General features: G+C 42.9%; 2 protein-coding genes across 2 annotated transcripts; both read left to right on the top strand.

The window, feature by feature from the left end:
* Positions 1–69: 69 nt before the first annotated feature.
* On the top strand, positions 70–4,799 carry txlna (taxilin alpha; the record flags this gene model as incomplete). The annotated part of the gene is given in 6 exon segments (XM_034197061.1): positions 70–189; positions 282–356; positions 452–544; positions 633–728; positions 2,776–2,955; positions 2,957–4,799. Coding segments are annotated over 6 exon segments (696 nt in total), but the record flags the coding sequence as incomplete, so codon positions are not given.
* Positions 4,800–6,016: 1,217 nt separating this feature from the next.
* On the top strand, positions 6,017–17,453 carry eif3i (eukaryotic translation initiation factor 3, subunit I). Its single transcript, XM_034197069.1, has 11 exons — positions 6,017–6,148; positions 6,976–7,068; positions 7,163–7,250; positions 7,535–7,600; positions 7,744–7,893; positions 9,115–9,242; positions 9,495–9,605; positions 9,688–9,777; positions 10,772–10,845; positions 11,264–11,356; positions 17,060–17,453. Exons 1-11 carry the CDS (start codon positions 6,146–6,148, stop codon positions 17,139–17,141), a joined length of 978 nt encoding a protein of 325 aa, XP_034052960.1. The 5' UTR covers positions 6,017–6,145; the 3' UTR covers positions 17,142–17,453.
* The last annotated feature ends 1,427 nt before the right edge of the window (positions 17,454–18,880 follow it).

Here is an 18,880-nt window from a genome sequence, read left to right as displayed (position 1 = left end):
ATGAAGAAGAGGGGACACATGTTGATGAAGACGAGATGTGTGACAGGCTCTTTATCCCTCTGACCCCAGCACATAGACAAAGTGGTGAAGCACAAAGACCTGCAGCAGCAGCTGGTGGACGCCAAGCTGCAGCAGGCCCAGGAGCTGCTGAAGGAGTCGGAGGAGCGCCACGACAGAGAGAAACACTTCGTAAGGATCCACTTAAAGACACTCACACTTTACACAATACACGTCCTGATGTTATGCTTTAATGTCCTGATTATTTCCCCTCGTCTCCTCAGCTGCTGAAAGAAGCGGTGGAGTCTCAGAGGATGTGTGAGCTGATGAAGCAGCAGGAAGTCCACCTCAAGCAGCAGGTTTCCCATCAGTCTTTGCTCCTGCTTTAATAACTCCACTGTGATTGGCTCTTTGTTATTATTGCATCCTAACATGATCAAACCTGTCGTTGCAGCTGTCACTGTACACGGAGAAGTTTGAAGAGTTTCAGAGCACTTTGTCCAAGAGCAACGAGGTCTTCACCACGTTCAAACAGGAGATGGAGAAGGTGAGGGGTCTGGGGGAGTGTAAGATGGAGGGGGGGGTGATTTGTGTTTACCTGTAGCTGGGTGTGACCGTCTTGTTTCCTCTAACAGATGACTAAAAAGATCAAGAAGCTGGAGAAGGAGACGGCCATGTACCGGTCCAGGTGGGAGAGCAGCAACAAGGCTCTGCTGGAGATGGCAGAGGAGGTACGGCAGTTCATTGGTTTTTATTGTCAAACTGAACAGAAATGCTTCTTTACACTGAATAGAATTGGTCAGTGTGGTATATATTTTGGGGAACTTTAACTCCTGTCCTCCAGCATCACGGAGCTCATGAAAAGTCCTAACTTCAACTCTAGTGTTACTTTAGTGCTTGTATATCTTCTAGCTGCCAAAACTGTTATGCAGTTTCATAAATACTCCTGTTGCCTTAACTCGGCTGCATCTAGAAAAAGTAGAAATCCCTTTTAACCAGCGTATTTGATTTATTAAAGACAAATCAATTAGCATTAATTAACTTAAAGGTCACCTATCATGCTATTTTTAGGCAATAGCATAGGTCTCAGATATATAAAAATTAGGGCTGTCAAGTTAACGCAAAAAAAAAATTAACGCCACTAATTATTTTAACGCGATTAACGCATGTGTATTTTTTGTCCTCGGTCGCCCCGTAGTTTCAGAGCATCGAGTTTAAAATACCATCTACAAGCTGATGCTGACAGCCCCGCTCCTGCCGCCCGCTTGTGGCAGACCACACTTCCACGCTCACCGGCAGGCACCGACTGGCTGTTGGGAGGACCGGGAGGGTGTGTGTATGTGTGGCCCGAGCGAGCGAGAGAGAGACCTTACGTGTATTGCTGTTGTTAGCATCTGGTGCTAGCTAGCTGCGCTAACGGATATAAGGAGCTGTTTAAATGAAAACAGAGGAGCGACATTTCGCCACAACTGCGCCGAGCACTTGACTTTATGCAGGAAGCCAGACAGTGGGACATTGTACGAGAAGTCAGCACACTCAGCACGGATAGTGCGCAACATGATTGCAGCGTCCAGGCAGCTCCCGTTCGAGCATATGCCTTGAGTTGCACATAGCTCCAACGATCCATCACACACACACACACACACACACACACACACACACACACACACACACACACACACACACACACACACACACACACACACACACACACACACAGGTTGTTGTGTTTAATATTCATGAGAATATTTGTCATTGTTCAAATGATAATAAACATTAGCATAAAGCATATTTGTCCACTCACATGTTGATAAGAGTATTAAAAACTTGAAAAATATTCCTCTAAGGTACATTTAGAACAGATAAAAAATGTGCGATTAATTTGCGATTAATCGCACATTAACTATTTTAATCGACTGACAGCCCTAATAAAAATATATAAAAAACATGCGGGACCCGGCAGCTACTGTCTAAACTAAATGCTGCCGTGATGAAACGCCATATCATGGATTATCAAGGATTCTCTCTGAAACAGTTTGGAGCTCAAAGGCTTTCTCTCTTGCCGGTTATACCACAAGGTGAGTTCCTTTTTACTTCCTGCTTCTTCACACACATGCTCTCCAGTACAGGTTAGCTCTGAGTGTTAGCGATGCTAATGTAAACACCGACCATATTACGTCCAAAACAGTCGGGCATTGTTTCTGATAGCAACGTTTCTGATTGGGCCGTGGGTCCACATTTCAGATATTACGTCATATCGGAGGCAAATCTGGATCAGCTCCGTTGTAGCCCCATTTTTAGAGATTTGGGTACGGAGGAAAAGAGAGAGGGTTTTATTTTCTGACGCTGCGTGAGTTCCCCGACACACCGGGGACACATGGTTATGTAGAGAAGACATCACAAAGTGCATTTTGCATGATAGGTCCCCTTTAAAGTTACAGCATTGTCTGCACACACACATTTTGGGTTCATGTGTTGTTTAATATAGTAAAAAATGGAGCGACTGATACAAAGCTCAATTTCTCCTGTGATTCGGATCATGTTGGAACTGTGATTGGAAATGTAAATAATAAACTTTATTTATATAGCACCATTCATGCTTGTATGACAAAGAAATCACAATTACAAATGAGGAACATAATTAAAATATGTAAAAACAATAAAACATGAACAGTGATATAACAACAAATTATAAACCTAATATTAGTGTTTATAGTGAGTTGACCTGCAGAAATCTGACTTTTTTTATAATTTTGTATTCGTGTGTGTTTGGTACAGAAATCGGTGCGTGACCGTGACTTCGAGGCCCTGCAGGGTAAGGTCCAGCGTCTGGAGAAGCTGCGTCGGGCTCTGAAGGTCGAGCGCAACGAGCTCAACAAGAAGGTGCAGAACCTCAGTTGTCCAGAAAGTGGCGCTGTAGGAGCCCCTCCCTCAACCCCAGGGACGGACTCCCCCCCTCCCCCCCCCCACGGACTCTCTCCCTGCCCCGGACGCCCCCCCCTGCTCCCACTCCTGCCACTGTGAGCCACACCTGGACACAGACTCTCTGCGAGAGGAAGCAAAGCCTCTGCCTGTCGCTGTGCAGGAATGAAGCAAAGCAGCCTCAAAACCCCCTACAATAAGCCCCCCCCGCTTCCTCCTCCGCTGGAAGAAGCTGAAGTTAAACACTGGTCCAGAAACAGATCAGAAAGCAAGCTTAACTTGTGTCCTCCCAGCATGCACTGCAGGCTTTAGGACGGTGATGAGAAAATGCCTCATCTGTCACATAGCTCAATTACTGTGAAGACCCCTCGTTAAGATCACTGTTTAGTCAAAGCATTTACACAAACTTATTTCTCCCCCAAATCCATGCATTACTCTTTTTAATTCCCACAGGCAGGTTCCATTAGCTACACCATGCTGCTGGTTGTGTATGGAAACATGGCTTCCAGTACACCACCTTCACTTCATTGAATCAAAACATAAATATATTAATAGGCGACGTTTTCAAGTTTTGTTATCTTTCTCCAACTTGACTTCCAAGTTCATATGAAGGCTGCAGTAATATCTTATCAAACTATCAGTGTGCATTTCAGTTGCACCGACTCCCTCTGTGTTTTGCTGTACAACTACACATTCCCTTTTTGACAACAGTGCTGCTTGAGAGGACGCGTGCTAAGTAGGAATGTGACGAGAGGTCATCTGTGTGTGTGTGTGGCCCCTCAGGTCCTTTTGCATCCTCCTCTCTCAATGTGTTTTGGAAGGTGTGAGTCAGAGCTTCTAATTTCATATTTTTCTTCCAGTTCTTTACTTTAATATGAAGTAAAGAATGTCTCCAGCCAATCCAAATTATAACAGAAATAATATAGGATTCTACACAATTATTAAAGGGCATTTGAGTTTGTTTTTTTCATTATTTGACAAGTTTCCAGTTCTTGCTTGTCGGCCATTTGAGGGAAAATGTTTTCTTGTTTGCATCACACTTATTCATTTCCGCTGTGTTTGTGTGTTCTGTATTTATTGTTTAATCATTATTTAAATGTATGTATCTTACAGAGCACCACTAAAAATAAACCTGTTTTTTATTCATTTATATTCGTGTTACTTTTAGGACCAAATGTTTCATTCCTAGCCTCTCGAAGATCACTTGTTGTTAGGTGTGTGTGTGTGTGTATGTCCTCCTCTCCCAATGTGTTTGGAAGGTGTGTAATTCATAGCTTCTAATTTCATGCCTTTCTTCCAGACCACTTGAAGTGTGTGTGGCTACGATTGTCTCCTCCCAGCCCTGATAATTGCAGTAGCGTGTAATCAGGTTTCAACCAGAGAATGTTCGAGGACCTCTATGCAACGCTTGCCTTTTGGTCTTCACTCTGTGGCAGTCGCAACTCGACAAGCACTTAGCTGAGAATGTAAACTCATCATCTCCACTGTCCTGCATGGATGTAATACACCGGCGACATGTCTCACAGCAGAACCGTAGGATTATTAAACCTTGTTATCGCCTCAGCTGAGCGTAATACTTTCCAAGGAGCAGTGGCTGAGCCATATGGGAATAAGGAAATGTTATTGGCCTTTTGAATTGTAGTTTGACATGTCAGTTTATCTTCAGACATTCTTATGTATTAATTAATATGTAGCATTGTTAACAAGACATCGACTCATTTTCCAACGGCTCACTGTTTCTCTGCTCCTGTGTGGGGGGGGGGGGGGGGTTCAGTGACCGTGAGAAGGAACCAAAGATGTTTCCTTATTTTGTCTTTTGCAGTACTTTTATCTGGCCCTGTATATTTTTGTTTCTTGTTAATAAAGGATGTAACAGTGTATATTGTGTTGCTGGTTGATTGATCTTGTTGACTTTTACATTACATGTCACTTGTTGGACGCTTTTCCCCAAAGCGACTAACATTCCAACTCAAGGTGTTGCCCATCAGACCCCTGTTTAGACTTTTATTGATAAGAAATACACAAGCTGCACAGAAAATGTGGTAACACTTTATATTAAGGTACACATATTCACCGTCGTGTTAGCAGTATATTGGCTCTTTATTGCTCAGTATAGGGAGGCTGTGGCGCAGTGGGCTAGTGCGTTGAAGTTCGGATCAGGGGAGCACAGGTTCAAACCCCACTGCAGTCAGCATGTCGTTGTGTCCCTGAGACACTTCACCCCAAATTGCTCCTGTGGGGATTGCCCACAGTATTGAGTATGTAAGTCGCTTTGGATAAAAGCGTCTAACAAGTGATGTAATGTCAGTATTAAGCAATTATTAATGCGTTATTCTATATGACCATATTCCACAAGTACTAGGCCATTAGTTCCTCAATAACCCTCTAATAACAAGTGCTTATTTATTGTAAGGAAGTTGTTGTACATGAGTTTTGGTCTCAATATGCTTTGTTCAATATGGGCCTAATAGGCCAGCAGTACCACAAGAAGAAGAATTCTCCCATAATAACACTTAACAAATATGATCTATTCTTATGTAACAAGACATGTAACTAAAAGTGTTCATTGTGTCAAAATAACTAAAAATGTGGTATTTCTAACTCAGAATTCCCTATTTTAAAGTGTAGGCTCGTTCATAATAAATAAGCTAGTAGTTTGAGCAGCCTATTTAGTGCTTTACCATCAATTAATCAATCTAAATTCGCTTCTAAATCCCCGTAAAATGTAAAGATTGTATGAAAATGAATGTCTCTATTTTTTATACTTAGCTCTATTTTTCTCACCTTCTGCTGTTGCCTCCTGGTATCTTTGAATGTGTTTCTTATTTTTCTAAATATTTCAGGCTGTGGCTCAGTGGATTAGTTCGTTGGTGTTTGGATCAGGGGGAGCACAGGTTCAAACCCCACTGCAGTCAGCATGTCGTTGTGTCCCTAAGACACGTCTCCCCAAATTGCTCCTATGGGGATTGCCCACAGTATTGAGTATGTAAGTCGCTTTGGATAAAAGCGTCTAACAAGTAATATCGAATATTTCTGTCCATTTTTTTCTAACCGCTACTGGAGTGTTACACCAGGGGGCGCAATAACTCCTTTTTGCCGTTGTTCGCCGGAAGTACGTCACCTTCCTCTTCCGCCGCGGCTCCGGCGCCTGAAACACGAGTGTTCTTATTTTACATCCATGGTGTTCATCTTTTCGCTCTTTACGCGAGACGCTTAGCTGACAAAAATGGTTAGTATATTTCTTTATGACCATCTCCTACGTTTTATATGTCGATCGGAATTCTAGACTTTCTGTTTGAGGAGAAAGTTAGCCCCGGTTCAGTTAGCATATCCACCCTGGCTAACGTTAGCTTCCAGTTAGCCTCCGTTAACATCAGAGCTGCTGTTAGCTGCGTGTTGATGATCAGGGTTGATTTAAATCACCATGTTTAAAGTACATGGATTTTACGTATCTTAACATGTACACGTAAAGTGTCGTTTAATACATTTTTAACAAGCTCTCTCTAAATAAAATGTATTATTATAATACTTTTACCAATATCATATAAATACACTATTATTATATTACTTTTACTGATATTAAGTCATTTGTCAAAGCCGTTTGAGCTGTACTGGTGTACATTATATTACAATAAATGAAGATACAGAAGACAAATGTTCATAGTACAATGTTGTTGTTTTTTAAACATGTGTACGTATTACAAGTTTTAATATTAAGGTACTAAAAGCCACTTAACTAACATGTTAATATAACGTTGTACATGATATTACAATGAATGAACACATTTTGTAATTAAAAGAAGATATAGGTTATACATACAAGAGAACAGCTTATAGGTATTTTTCTAAATATCTAAAGGTTGCTGTGCCGGTAAACAGATCAACTATTTGCAAATCTGCATACATTATATAATTGTTCTCTTCCTGTTTTTGCTGTGGAAGTCCAAATAGTTTGGTTTTCCACTATCCGTTTTTCTTTATTAATAAATCTTGTATTTTTTCATTGACATTTGACCTACGTTTTGTGTAACACTCCATAACCTGCTCTCCCCACAGAGACCCATCCTGCTCCAGGGCCACGAGAGGTCCATCACTCAGATAAAGTACAACAGAGAAGGAGACCTGCTCTTCTCTGTCGCTAAAGACACAGTAAGATGATAATCCATGAAATGTGTCGTGCCATGATATTATTACACCTTCTGGTTTGGTTTGGTAAACTCCGTTGTGCTGTGTGTCGCTGTAGGTCACCAACGTGTGGTACTCGGTGAACGGAGAGCGGCTCGGCACCTACAATGGACACACAGGAGCCGTGTGGTGTGTGGACTGTGACTGTATCCTTTTCCAAGAACTAAACTTGTTTAATCTGTAACTAATATATGTTGGGTTTGCATGTATGTGATGCTTTGTGAGGCATACGTGTTACAGAACCAAGGCGTGACCCAATGGTAACCTTGTACAACTTGCATTAATGTACCTAAGGACATACAGTGTATATATGGCCGCACTAGAGGACATATTTTGTTTCACCTGTATAGCTAACACCTGAATGTCCCTATGGAGATTAATACAGGTTTATCCTATCTTATGTTGGGTTCCTTAACCTATCTGCTCTCAGGGGACACTAAGAATGTCTTGACAGGATCAGCCGACAACAGCTGTCGACTGTGGGACTGTCAGACCGGTGAGTGAGAGAAGCTGCAGTGAAACAAAGTGTTTATTAATTCTCCTAAAGTCAGTTATGTGACTTTTCGTTGCATAGCCTCCAGTAGTTTGAGTTTGTTGATCCTCACACCCCCCCCCCACCCCCCCCCATGTGTCTCTCAGGTAAACAGCTGGCTCTGCTGGAAACCAACTCAGCGGTCAGGACGTGTGGCTTCGACTACAGCGGGAACATCATCATGTTCTCCACAGACAAGCAGATGGGTTACCAGTGCTTCCTGAACTTCTTCGACCTGAGGGACCCGCAGCAGATTGGTACGTGCACGTGTCTGTTACTGCCACCTTCATTAGTTTATCAGGAAGTCGGTGTCTGCTAGACTAAGGGAACACGGCAGCTGCATTTAGTCAGACTGTGGACTTTCGCACCTTCCTATAACTATTGACCGTAACAAATGTTTCTTCTCTCGTTATGTGCTCCTGTTACAAACACAATGATGTTTCTTCTGTGCAAATATTGAATTTTATCGTTAAGGTTTTAACGGTACTACTACTTTGATCAATACCGGTTATCGATCCGGTCTTTTAACGGTACTCTTATCGGTTGTTTTGGAGAACAAAATAAGGTAAACTAACTAAACACATTGTGAACAAAACTAACATTGCTTTTTATTTAAATAAAATACATAATATTTCACATCAAAAGAAACAACAACGTTTTAACAAATCGTATTAAATAATGTGATGACAGAACTGTAAACAGAATAGCTGAAACTTTAACTAAATAAATAACTCAGTTTCCTCTAATCATTAACCCATGTTTGTATAATGGAGTTAACTCCGTGTGTTGCTGCTAGCATACATAACACCTGACGTGGAAACGTTACTCGTGGACGGGGCTACAGAGCTGCTAGAAAGACAGTGGAACCCGGTGCATTCCTCCGTCTGGATGTGGAGCACTTTTGCTAAATGTTTAGACAAATTGCTCGTGTTACCGCCCTTACATGCTGAAACTGTTATTGCACTTATGGTAACAAGTATTCTCCACATCGAGACGGGTAAAGTTTAATCACACCTCGGAGAGCGTTCTCTCCGCCATCTCCGCAGTGTGTGTGTGTGTGTGTGTGTGTGTGTGTTGCTGCATGTAGCAGCTGTGTGTGTAACTGCCCCGCCCCCTCGCACACAGGCGGGAGAGAGATCTCGTCTGGATTGGAAAGATCGAAAATACATCATAGACGCATTTTATTTTAATTTTTGCACATTAGAAACGGAGTTGGCGACACTAAGACTGCAATATAATGTTTATGTAGCAATAATACACATGACATGTCTCCAGTACCGATAACGTCGGAGCTTAACGGTACCGCGGTCTTTAATAATCAGCCCCGGGGCCCGTTTAATACCGGGGCTCGCTACCCATCCCTACATTTAACTGAACACTTTCTGAGCCATCTGGTGTATTTATCTTCTGAGGGAGAGTGTGTTGATCAGCTTCAACGCTGCCCAGTGCTATCATAATGCTAATAATCATTTGTGCAGAGGACAACCAGCCCTACCAGTCGATACCGTGCAACGACCATAAGATCACCAGCGCTGCGTGGGGGCCTCTGGGAGAGTTCGTCATCGCAGGACATGAGAACGGAGAGTTCAACCAGTTCAGCGCCAAGGTGGGGAAAACACACTTCCTGTGGCGTGAGCTGCAGTAACAACAACAATGTTTTGTTTTTTCAGAAAGCAATGTCTTAATATATTGAAGTGTGTAAGAATATAATAATGTGATTCATAAAGCGCTTCTCCTGGTGCTCAACGCGCTTTAAATATGAAGCACATTAATGTGAGATTGCAGACAAAGCTTGGCTGAAAATGCACCTGTTTTTTTTTATTGTCGATCTTAAATGTTTGTTGGTGTTTGTGGTCAGGATGGAGAGATCCTGAAGAAGGTCAAGGAGCACACCAAGCAGATCAACGACCTCCAGACGTCATTGGACCTCACCATGTTCATCAGCGCCTCCAAGGACAACACCGCCAAGGTACCGCACTGTTCACTGAGCTGCATCACAAGCTCTTAGAGACTCAGGGTAACATACTGCTGTCATCTTTGTTTCCTCTCAGCTGTTTGACTCCGCTACTATGGATCACATCAAGACCTTTAGGACGGAGAGGCCCGTCAACTCTGCTGCCATCTCCCCCATCATGGATCACGTAAGTTATGCTAGATAACAAGAAGATGCAGAGGTAGTGGTGATGGTGCTTTTTTAGTTTTCTTTTAGACACACAGTGCAGCTTAAATCTTCTGAAATGTGATTCCATTAATGTTGCAAGCCTGTGAGACACTGTGAGACATTAACAAGCACTTTGTTATATTGCCTATTAATCATCCAACAGTTGGATTTGGTGCTGTGATGTTGTCGGCACAGGATGCTGATGTAGGCCAAACGGGTTTAAAGGGGACCTATCATGTAAAATGCACCTTTGTGATGTCTTTTATTCATAAACATGTCCCCCCGGTGTGTCGGGGAACTCACGCAGCGTCAGAAAATAAAACCCTCTCTCTTTTCCTCCGTACCCAAATCTCTAAAAACGGGGTACAACGAGCTGATCCAGATTTGCGTCCGATATGACGTAACATCTGAAATGTGGACCCACGGCCCGATCAGAAACGTTGCTATCAGAAACAATGCCGACTGTTCTGGACGTAATATGGTCGGTGTTTACATTAGCATCGCTAACACTCAGAGCTAACCTGTACTGGAGAGCATGTGTGTGAAGAAGCAGGAAGTAAAAAGGAACTCACCTTGTGGTATAACCGGCAAGAGAGAAAGCCTTTGAGCTCCAGACTGTTTCAGAGTTAATCCTTGATAATCCATGATATGGCGTTTCATCACGGCAGTATTTAGTTTAGACAGTAGCTGCCGGGTCCCGCATGAGCTCAGACCCTCCTTTTTATTTATTTTTAAAGCCCAAATCAGCACTTTTGAAACAGGAAGTGAAATAGAGGGATATGAGGCATGGCTAGAATGGGTGATCTGTTTTTTATATATTTGTATATATCTGAGACCTGTGCTATTGCCTAAAGATAGCATGATGGGTGACCTTTAAGCTTTCTACAGATGACTGGCAAAAACGACCCAACCCCTGCACGAGGAAAAAAAGTACCGTCACTAACTGTTAACACTGCATGGTGCGTTTGATTCAGGTGGTGATGGGAGGTGGACAGGAGGCCATGGAAGTCACCACGACCTCCACCAGGATCGGAAAGTTTGAGGCCAGGTGAGTTAAAGAATGCCCAAAATTAAAAGTAAAATGCATAACGTTTTGGCATTAAAATGACCAGACTTGTATTAAAGAATTTGTCGTGTTATACTTAGCATCCCTAATATTTGTAACCATTATCAAACGTAGAGAAATCTGCTATTTTAAACAAGGTACGCTGTCATGAACTAACATTTTATCCAGTTCAAGCCAGATTTAGATTGATTTGTAACTCTGTATTTCACCTGGATGAGAGTTTTTACTCGTCAGTCGTCTGGATATATCAGAGCCGCTGATTTATTTACGTAAAAAGGTGTTTTTACCGGTTTATCTTCGGGGCCCTTTGTTTTGTAAAAGCTCTTAAAGCGATTAAACCTACTGTGGTCCCATTTCATTCAGATCGATTCTCTAACCTTGCTTCCCGCTCCCCCCTCAGGTTCTTCCATGCTTGCTATGAAGAGGAGTTCGGCCGAGTCAAGGGTCATTTCGGACCCATTAACTGTGTGGCGTTCCACCCTGATGGAAAGAGGTAAGAACCAGCCATGGAAACCCACTGACTATAAAGGTCACATATTATGTAAATTAAAGGGTCTCTTCTACATCAACATGTGTCCCCTCTTCTTCATGTCTCTTCTACATCAACATGTGTCCCCTCTTCTCCATGTCTCTTCTACATCAACATGTGTCCCCTCTTCTTCATGTCTCTTCTACATCAACATGTGTCCCTCTTCTTCATGTCTCTTCTACATCAACATGTGTCCCCTCTTCTTCATGTCTCTTCTACATCAACATGTGTCCCCTCTTCTTCATGTCTCTCTACATCAACATGTGTCCCCTCTTCTTCATGTCTCTTCTACATCAACATGTGTCCCCTCTTCCTTCATGTCTCTTCTACATCAACATGTGTCCCCTCTTCTTCATGTCTCTTCTACATCAACATGTGTCCCCTCTTCTTCATGTCTCCTCTACATCAACATGTGTCCCCTCTTCTTCATGTCTCTTCTACATCAACTGTGTCCCCTCTTCTTCATGTCTCCTCTACATCAACATGTGTCCCCTCTTCTTCATGTCTCTTCTACATCAACATGTGTCCCCTCTTCTTCATGTCTCTTCTCAATCAACATGTGTCCCCTCTTCTTCATGTCTCTTCTACATCAACATGTGTCCCCCTCTTCTTCATGTCTCTTCTACATCAACATGTGTCCCCTCTTCTTCATGTCTCTTCTACATCAACATGTGTCCCCTCTTCTTCATGTCTCTTCTACATCAACATGTGGTCCCCTCTTCTTCAATGTCTCTTCTACATCAACATGTGTCCCCTCTTCTTCATGTCTCTTCTACATCAACATGTGTCCCCTCTTCTTCATGTCTCTTTCTACATCAACATGTGTCCCTCTTCTTCATGTCTCTTCTATCATCAACATGTGTCCCCCTCTTCTTCCATGTCTCTTCTACATCAACATGTGTCCCCTCTTCTTCATGTCTCTTCTACATCAACATGTGTCCCCTCTTCTTCATTCTTTTTCTACATCAACATGTGTCCCCTCTTCTTCATGTCTCTTCTTCATCAACATGTGTCCCCCTCTTCTTCATGTCTCTTCTACATCAACATGTGTCCCCTCTTCTTCATGTCTCTTCTTCATCAACATGTGTCCCCTCTTCTTCATGTCTCTTCTACATCAACATGTGTCCCCTCTTCTTCATGTCTCTTCTACATCAACATGTGTCCCCTCTTCTTCATGTCTCTTCTACATCAACATGTGTCCCCTCTTCTTTCATGTCTCTTCTACATCAACATGTGTCCCCTCTTCTTCATGTCTCTTCTACATCAACATGTGTCCCCTCTTCTTCATGTCTCTTCTTACATCAACATGTGTCCCTCTCTTCTTCATGTCTCTTCTACATCAACATGTGTCCCCTCTTCTTCATGTCTCTTCTTCATCAACATGTGTCCCCTCTTCTTCATGTCTCTTCTACATCAACATGTGTCCCCTCTTCTTCATGTCTCTTCTACGTCAACATGTGTCCCCTCTTCTTCATGTCTCTTCTTCATCAACATGTGTCCCCTCTTCTTCATGTCTCTTCTACATCAACATGTGTCCCCTCTTCTTCCATGTCTCTCTACATCAACATGTGTCCCCTCTTCTCCATGCTCTCTTCTACATCAACATGTGTCCCCTCTTCTTCATGTCTCTTCTACATCAACATGGTCCCTCTTCTTCATGTCTCTTCACATCAACATGTGTCCCCTCTTCTTCATGTCTCTTCTACAACATGTGTCCCCTCTTCTTCATGTCTCTTCTACATCAACATGTGTCCCCTCTTCTTCATGTCTCTTCTACATCAACATGTGTCCCCCTTCTTCATGTCTCTTCTACATCAACATGTGTCCCCTCTCTCATGTCTTCTTCATCAACATGTGTCCCCTTCTCTTCATGTCTCTTCTACATCAACATGTGTCCCCTATTCTTCATGTCTCTTCTACATCAACATGTGTCCCCTTTCTTCATGTCTTCTTCTACATCACATGTGTCCCCTCTTCTTCATGTCTCTTCACATCAACATGTGTCCCCTCTCTTCCATGTCTCTTCTACATCAACATGTGTCCCCTCTTCCTTCATGTCTCTTCTACATCAACATGTGTCCCCTCTTCTTCATGTCTCTTCTACATCAACATGTGTCCCCTCTTCTTCATGTCTTTCTACATCAACATGTGTCCCCTCTTCTTCATGTCTCTTCTACATCAACATGTGTCCCTCTTCTTCATGTCTCTTCTACATCAACATGTGTCCCCTCTTCTTCATGTCTCTTCTACATCAACATGTGTCCCCCTCTTCTTCATGTCTCTTCTACATCAACATGTGTCCCTCTTCTTCATGTCTCTTCTACATCAACATGTGTCCCCTCTTCTTCATGTCTCTTCTACATCAACATGTGTCCCCTCTTCTTCATGTCTCTCTACATCAACATGTGTCCCCTCTTCTTCATGTCTCTCTACATCAATGTGTCCCCTCTTCTTCATGTCTCTTCATCAACATGTGTCCCCTCTTCTTCATGTCTCTTCTACATCAACATGGTCCCCTCTTCTTCATGTCTCTTCTACATCAACATGTGTCCCCTCTTCTTCATGTCTCTTCTACATCAACATGTGTCCCCTCTTCTTCATGTCTCTTCTACATCCATGTGTGCCCTCTTCTTCATGTCTCTTCTACATCAACATGTGTCCCCTCTTCTTCATGTCTCTTCTTCATCAACATGTGTCCCCTCTTCTTCATGTCTCTTCTTACATCAACATGTGTCCCCTCTTCTTCATGTTCTCTTCTTACATCAACATGTGTCCCTCTCTTCATGTCTCTTCTACATCAACATGTGTCCCCTCTTTCATGTCTCTTCTACATCAACATGTGTCCCCTCTTCTTCATGTCTCTTCTACATCAACATGTGTCCCCTCTTCTTCATGTCTCTTCTATACATCAATACTAATGTGTCCCCTCTTCTTCATGTCTCTTCTACATCAACATGGTGTCCCCTCTTCTTCATGTCTCTTCTTCATCAACATGTGTCCCCTCTTCTTCCATGTCTCTTCTACATCAACATGTGTCCCCTCTTCTTCATGTCTCTTCTACATCAACATGTGTCCCCCTCTTCTTCATGTCTCTTCTTACATCAACATGTGTCCCCTCTTCTTCAGGTCTCTTCTACATCAACATGTGTCCCCTCTTCTCATGTCTCTTCTACATCAACATGTGTCCCCTCTTCTTCCATGTCTCTTCTACATCAACATGTGTCCCCTCTTCTTCATGTCTCTTCTACATCAACATGTGTCCCCTCTTCTTCATGTCTCTTCTTACATCAACATGTGTCCCCTCTTCTCCATGTCTCTTCTACATCAACATGTGTCCCCTCTTCTTCATGTCTCTTCTAATCAACATGTGTCCCCTCTTCTTCATGTCTCTTCTACATCAACATGTGTCCCCTCTTCTTCATGTCTCTTCTACATCAACATGTGTCCCCTCTTCTCATGTCTCTTCTACATCAACATGTGTCCCCTCTTCTTCATGTCTCTTCTACATCAACATGTGTCCCCTCTTCTTCATGTCTCTTCTTACATCAACATGTGTCCCCTCTTCTTCATGTCTCTTCTACATCAACATGTGTCCCCTCTTCTTCATGTCTCTTCTACATCAACATGTGTCCCCTCTTCTTCATGTCCTCTCTTACTTCTCTACATCAACATGTGTCCCCTCTTCTCATGGTCTCTTCTACATCAACATGTGTCCCCTCTTCTTCATGTCTCTTCTTCATCAACAATGTGTCCCCTCTTCTTCATGTCTCTTCTACATCAACATGTGTCCCCTCTTCTTCATGTCTCTTCTACATCAACATTGTGTCCCCTCTTCTTCATGTCTCTTCTCATCAACATGTGTCCCCTCTTCTTCATGTCTCTCTCATCACATGTGTCCCCTCTTCTTCATGTCTCTTCTACATCAACATGTGTCCCCTCTTCTTCATGTCTCTTCTCATCAACATGTGTCCCCTCTTCTTCATGTCTCTTCTACATCAACATGTGTCCCTCTTCTCATGTCTCTTCTACATCAACATGTGTCCCCTCTTCTTCATGTCTCTTCTACATCAACATGTGTCCCCTCTTCTTCATGTCTCTTCTACATCAACATGTGTCCCCTCTTCTTCATGTCTCTTCTACATCAACATGTGTCCCCTCTTCTTCATGTCTCTTCCTCATGTCTCTTTTACATCAACATGTGTCCCCTCTTCTTCATGTCTCTTCTACATCAACATGTGTCCCCTCTTCTCCATGTCTCTTCTACATCAACATGTGTCCCCTCTTCTTCATGTCTCTTCTACATCAACATGTGTCCCCTCTTCTTCATGTCTCTTCTTCATCAACATGTGTCCCCTCTTTCATACATGTGTCTCCCTTCTTCTTCATGTCTCTTCTAAAACATCACATGTGTCACCCTCTTCCTTCAGTGTCTCTTCTACATCAACAGTGTCCCCTCTCTTCATGTCTCTTCTACATCAACATGTGTCCCCTCTTCTTCATGTCTCTTCTACATCAACATGTGTCCCCTCTTCTTCATGTCTCTTCTACATCAACATGTGTCCCCCCTCTTCTTCATGTCTCTTCTACATCAACATGTGTCCCCTCTTCTTCATGTCTCTTCTACATCAACATGTGTCCCCTCTTCTTCATGTCTCTTCTACATCAACATGTGTCCCCTCTTCTTCATGTCTCTTCTACATCAACATGTGTCCCCTCTTCTCATGTCTCTTCTACATCAACATGTGTCCCCTCTTCTTCATGTGCTCTTCTACATCAACATGTGTCCCTCTTCTTCCATGTCTCTTCTACATCAACATGTGTCCCCTCTTCTTCATGTCTCTTCTACATCAACATGTGTCCCCTCTTCTCATGTCTCTTCTAAATGTCTCTTCTACATCAACATGTGTCCCCTCTTCTTTCTTCATGTCTCTTCTACATCAACATGTGTCCCCCTCTTCTTCATGTCTCTTCTACATCAACATGTGTCCCCTCTTCTTCATGTCTCTTTCTACATCAACATGTGTCCCCTCTTCTTCATGTCTCTTCTTCATCAACATGTGTCCCCTCTTCTTCATGTCTCTTCTACATCAACATGTGTCCCTCTTCTTCATGTCTCTCTACATCAACATGTGTCTCCTCTTCTTCATGTCTCTTCTACATCAACATGTGTCCCCTCTGTGGAAAGAGACTCTGAAAGTTTCAGGAAACAAAGATTCTCTCTCTCTTTTTGATCCATTTCTATAAAAACCTGTCTGAAAATGAGCTGATCAGATTTTGGCCACTTTATGATGTCATAACGATGTGTTGGCTTGTGTCACCATTAGCCAATCAGCAACCAAGGTAACCCCCCCCCCCCCTTATCACCTGAATCTCCTCCTCGAGCTCCATTGAGTTCTTTGTAACCAAATCTCTCTCAGAGGGGCGTGGGGAGGGGCTCCTTATTTTCATCTAAAGTAACAGACAGAGAATCAGCACTTTAGAAACAGGGCTGAAACAGAGGGGATTATGGGTAATGCTGCAATGATCTGTTTGGTGTTTGGAGCCAAACACTTCAGAGACAGGTTCTGTATATCTGAGACCTATAATATATTGATGAAGAACACATAGGGGACCTTTAAGTGTTGTGTATCAGTCATTGCTCACTGTTCTCCTGCACTCTGTTCACAGCTACGCCAGTGGAGGAGAGGACGGCTACACTAGGATTCATTGCTTTGACCCACAGTACTTTGACTTTGAGCTGGAGGCATAAACTGACGACTTCTCGATCACGAGCATTTACAGTCAACCACCGCGCCCTCAGTCAGATTTCTTCAAAATAAAGCGGTCTGAAGAGGGTTCTTGGTGTTTTTTGAGTCATTTTCTAACATCAATTGGGGTCTGTTTAGTGGGATCCGAAGTCCTTTCTTTAAACCCTGGATCTGCGGATTCACCGTGACTGACTGGACTTCAAGACCCACACTCCCTGATTCCCAGCTCTATTTAATCTGATTCTATACATAAGTGGAATTTGAGTCGATATATTTTCTGTTGTTGCAAGTCACCATAAAATTACTGATATCAAGTTGTGTTTATTCAACATTGTGTTATTCTTTCACACAGAAACACCCTATATGATCTAGTCCAATCTGTTACCTATTAATAGCTTACTATAATAATAATGATATATAGCTTGGACGCAAACATTTACCGAATTGGGATCAAGTACTTACTTTTTTGAATTACCCTATACTATTACTCGTTACTGACATACCTTAGTATTTACATCTGAACTAGTATACATTATTAAAAGTATCAGGCAAGTAATAAGTATAGTATGTGGCAGGAAAGGTCATAGTATATAGCATGTCAAAAATATATATTTATTTTTAAGTCATATTTTAGAGTCTGAAAAAAGTCATAGAATGTTGGAAATATATATAAATATTTTGTATTTTTTATATTTTGATGCATCATAACCTCTTTGATACAAAGACAAGTATTCTTTGGTCTGCTGTCATTAGTTATCAACCTAATGTTAATAAGTTCAGTTATAACTAGACCTCGTAAACTCTACTTAAAGGTCCCATGTCATGCTTTTCCGGTTATCACCCGTCCCCTTGTGTGTTATGAAGGTTTTTATGCATGTACACGGTGTGCAGAGTCAAAACCCTCAAAGTACACCATGTAGCGAGTAAAACTCTAACACAGAAAATACCTTCCCAAAACGCCTCGTTGGAGATACGTCACTGTCCATTTGATTCTTCCGGGTACATCATGATGTCATGTCGTCCCCGGAACGAAATGGACCAATCCGTGGAGCCGTTACGTTACGTCCGCGGAGCCGTTACGTTAAGCCCCCGCTGATTGGTCCAAATTGACCAATCCACGGACTTCCTCACACTCAGTGCAGGCAGCTCTGCTGATCTCTCCTCCCTGGCTGCAGGCTGATAACAGACAGTTGGGATCGCGGTGAAATTCTCTCTGCAGACCCATTCTCTCTGCAGACCCATTCTCTCTGCAGACCCGTTCTCTCTGCAGACCCGTTCTCTCTGCAGACCCGTTCTCTCTGCAGACCCGTTCTCTCTGCAGACCCGTTCTCTCTGCAGACCCGTTCTCTCTGCAGACCCATTCTCTCTGCAGACCCGTTCTCTCTGCAGACCCGTTCTCTCTGCAGACCCGTTCTCTCTGCAGACCCGTTCTCTCTGCAGACCCATTCTCTCTGCAGACCCATTCTCTCTGCAGACCCATTCTCTCTGCAGACCCATTCTCTCTGCAGACCCATTCTCTCTGCAGACCCATTCTCACAGCGTTTATCAACCTTTTTCTTACTCAATATCAAGCCACACTTATTGTTTTTACTTCGGCTGTGACTTTGTGTGTGCTCAGGGTGAGTTTGTCTGTGTTTCGCTAAACAAGGAAATCACACCTCCACGGAGCTCAGCGCGATTCACAACGTCCCGACTGGTCCCGACCAATCGGAGCACACTGGGCTCACAGGGAGGGGGGGGG

This window comes from Gymnodraco acuticeps, unplaced genomic scaffold (genome assembly GCF_902827175.1).
Source record: "Gymnodraco acuticeps unplaced genomic scaffold, fGymAcu1.1, whole genome shotgun sequence".
NCBI classification, from domain to species: domain Eukaryota; kingdom Metazoa; phylum Chordata; class Actinopteri; order Perciformes; family Bathydraconidae; genus Gymnodraco; species Gymnodraco acuticeps.
The sequence above is the reverse complement of the archived record's forward strand: the minus strand, read 5'-3'. Positions and strand labels throughout refer to the sequence as shown.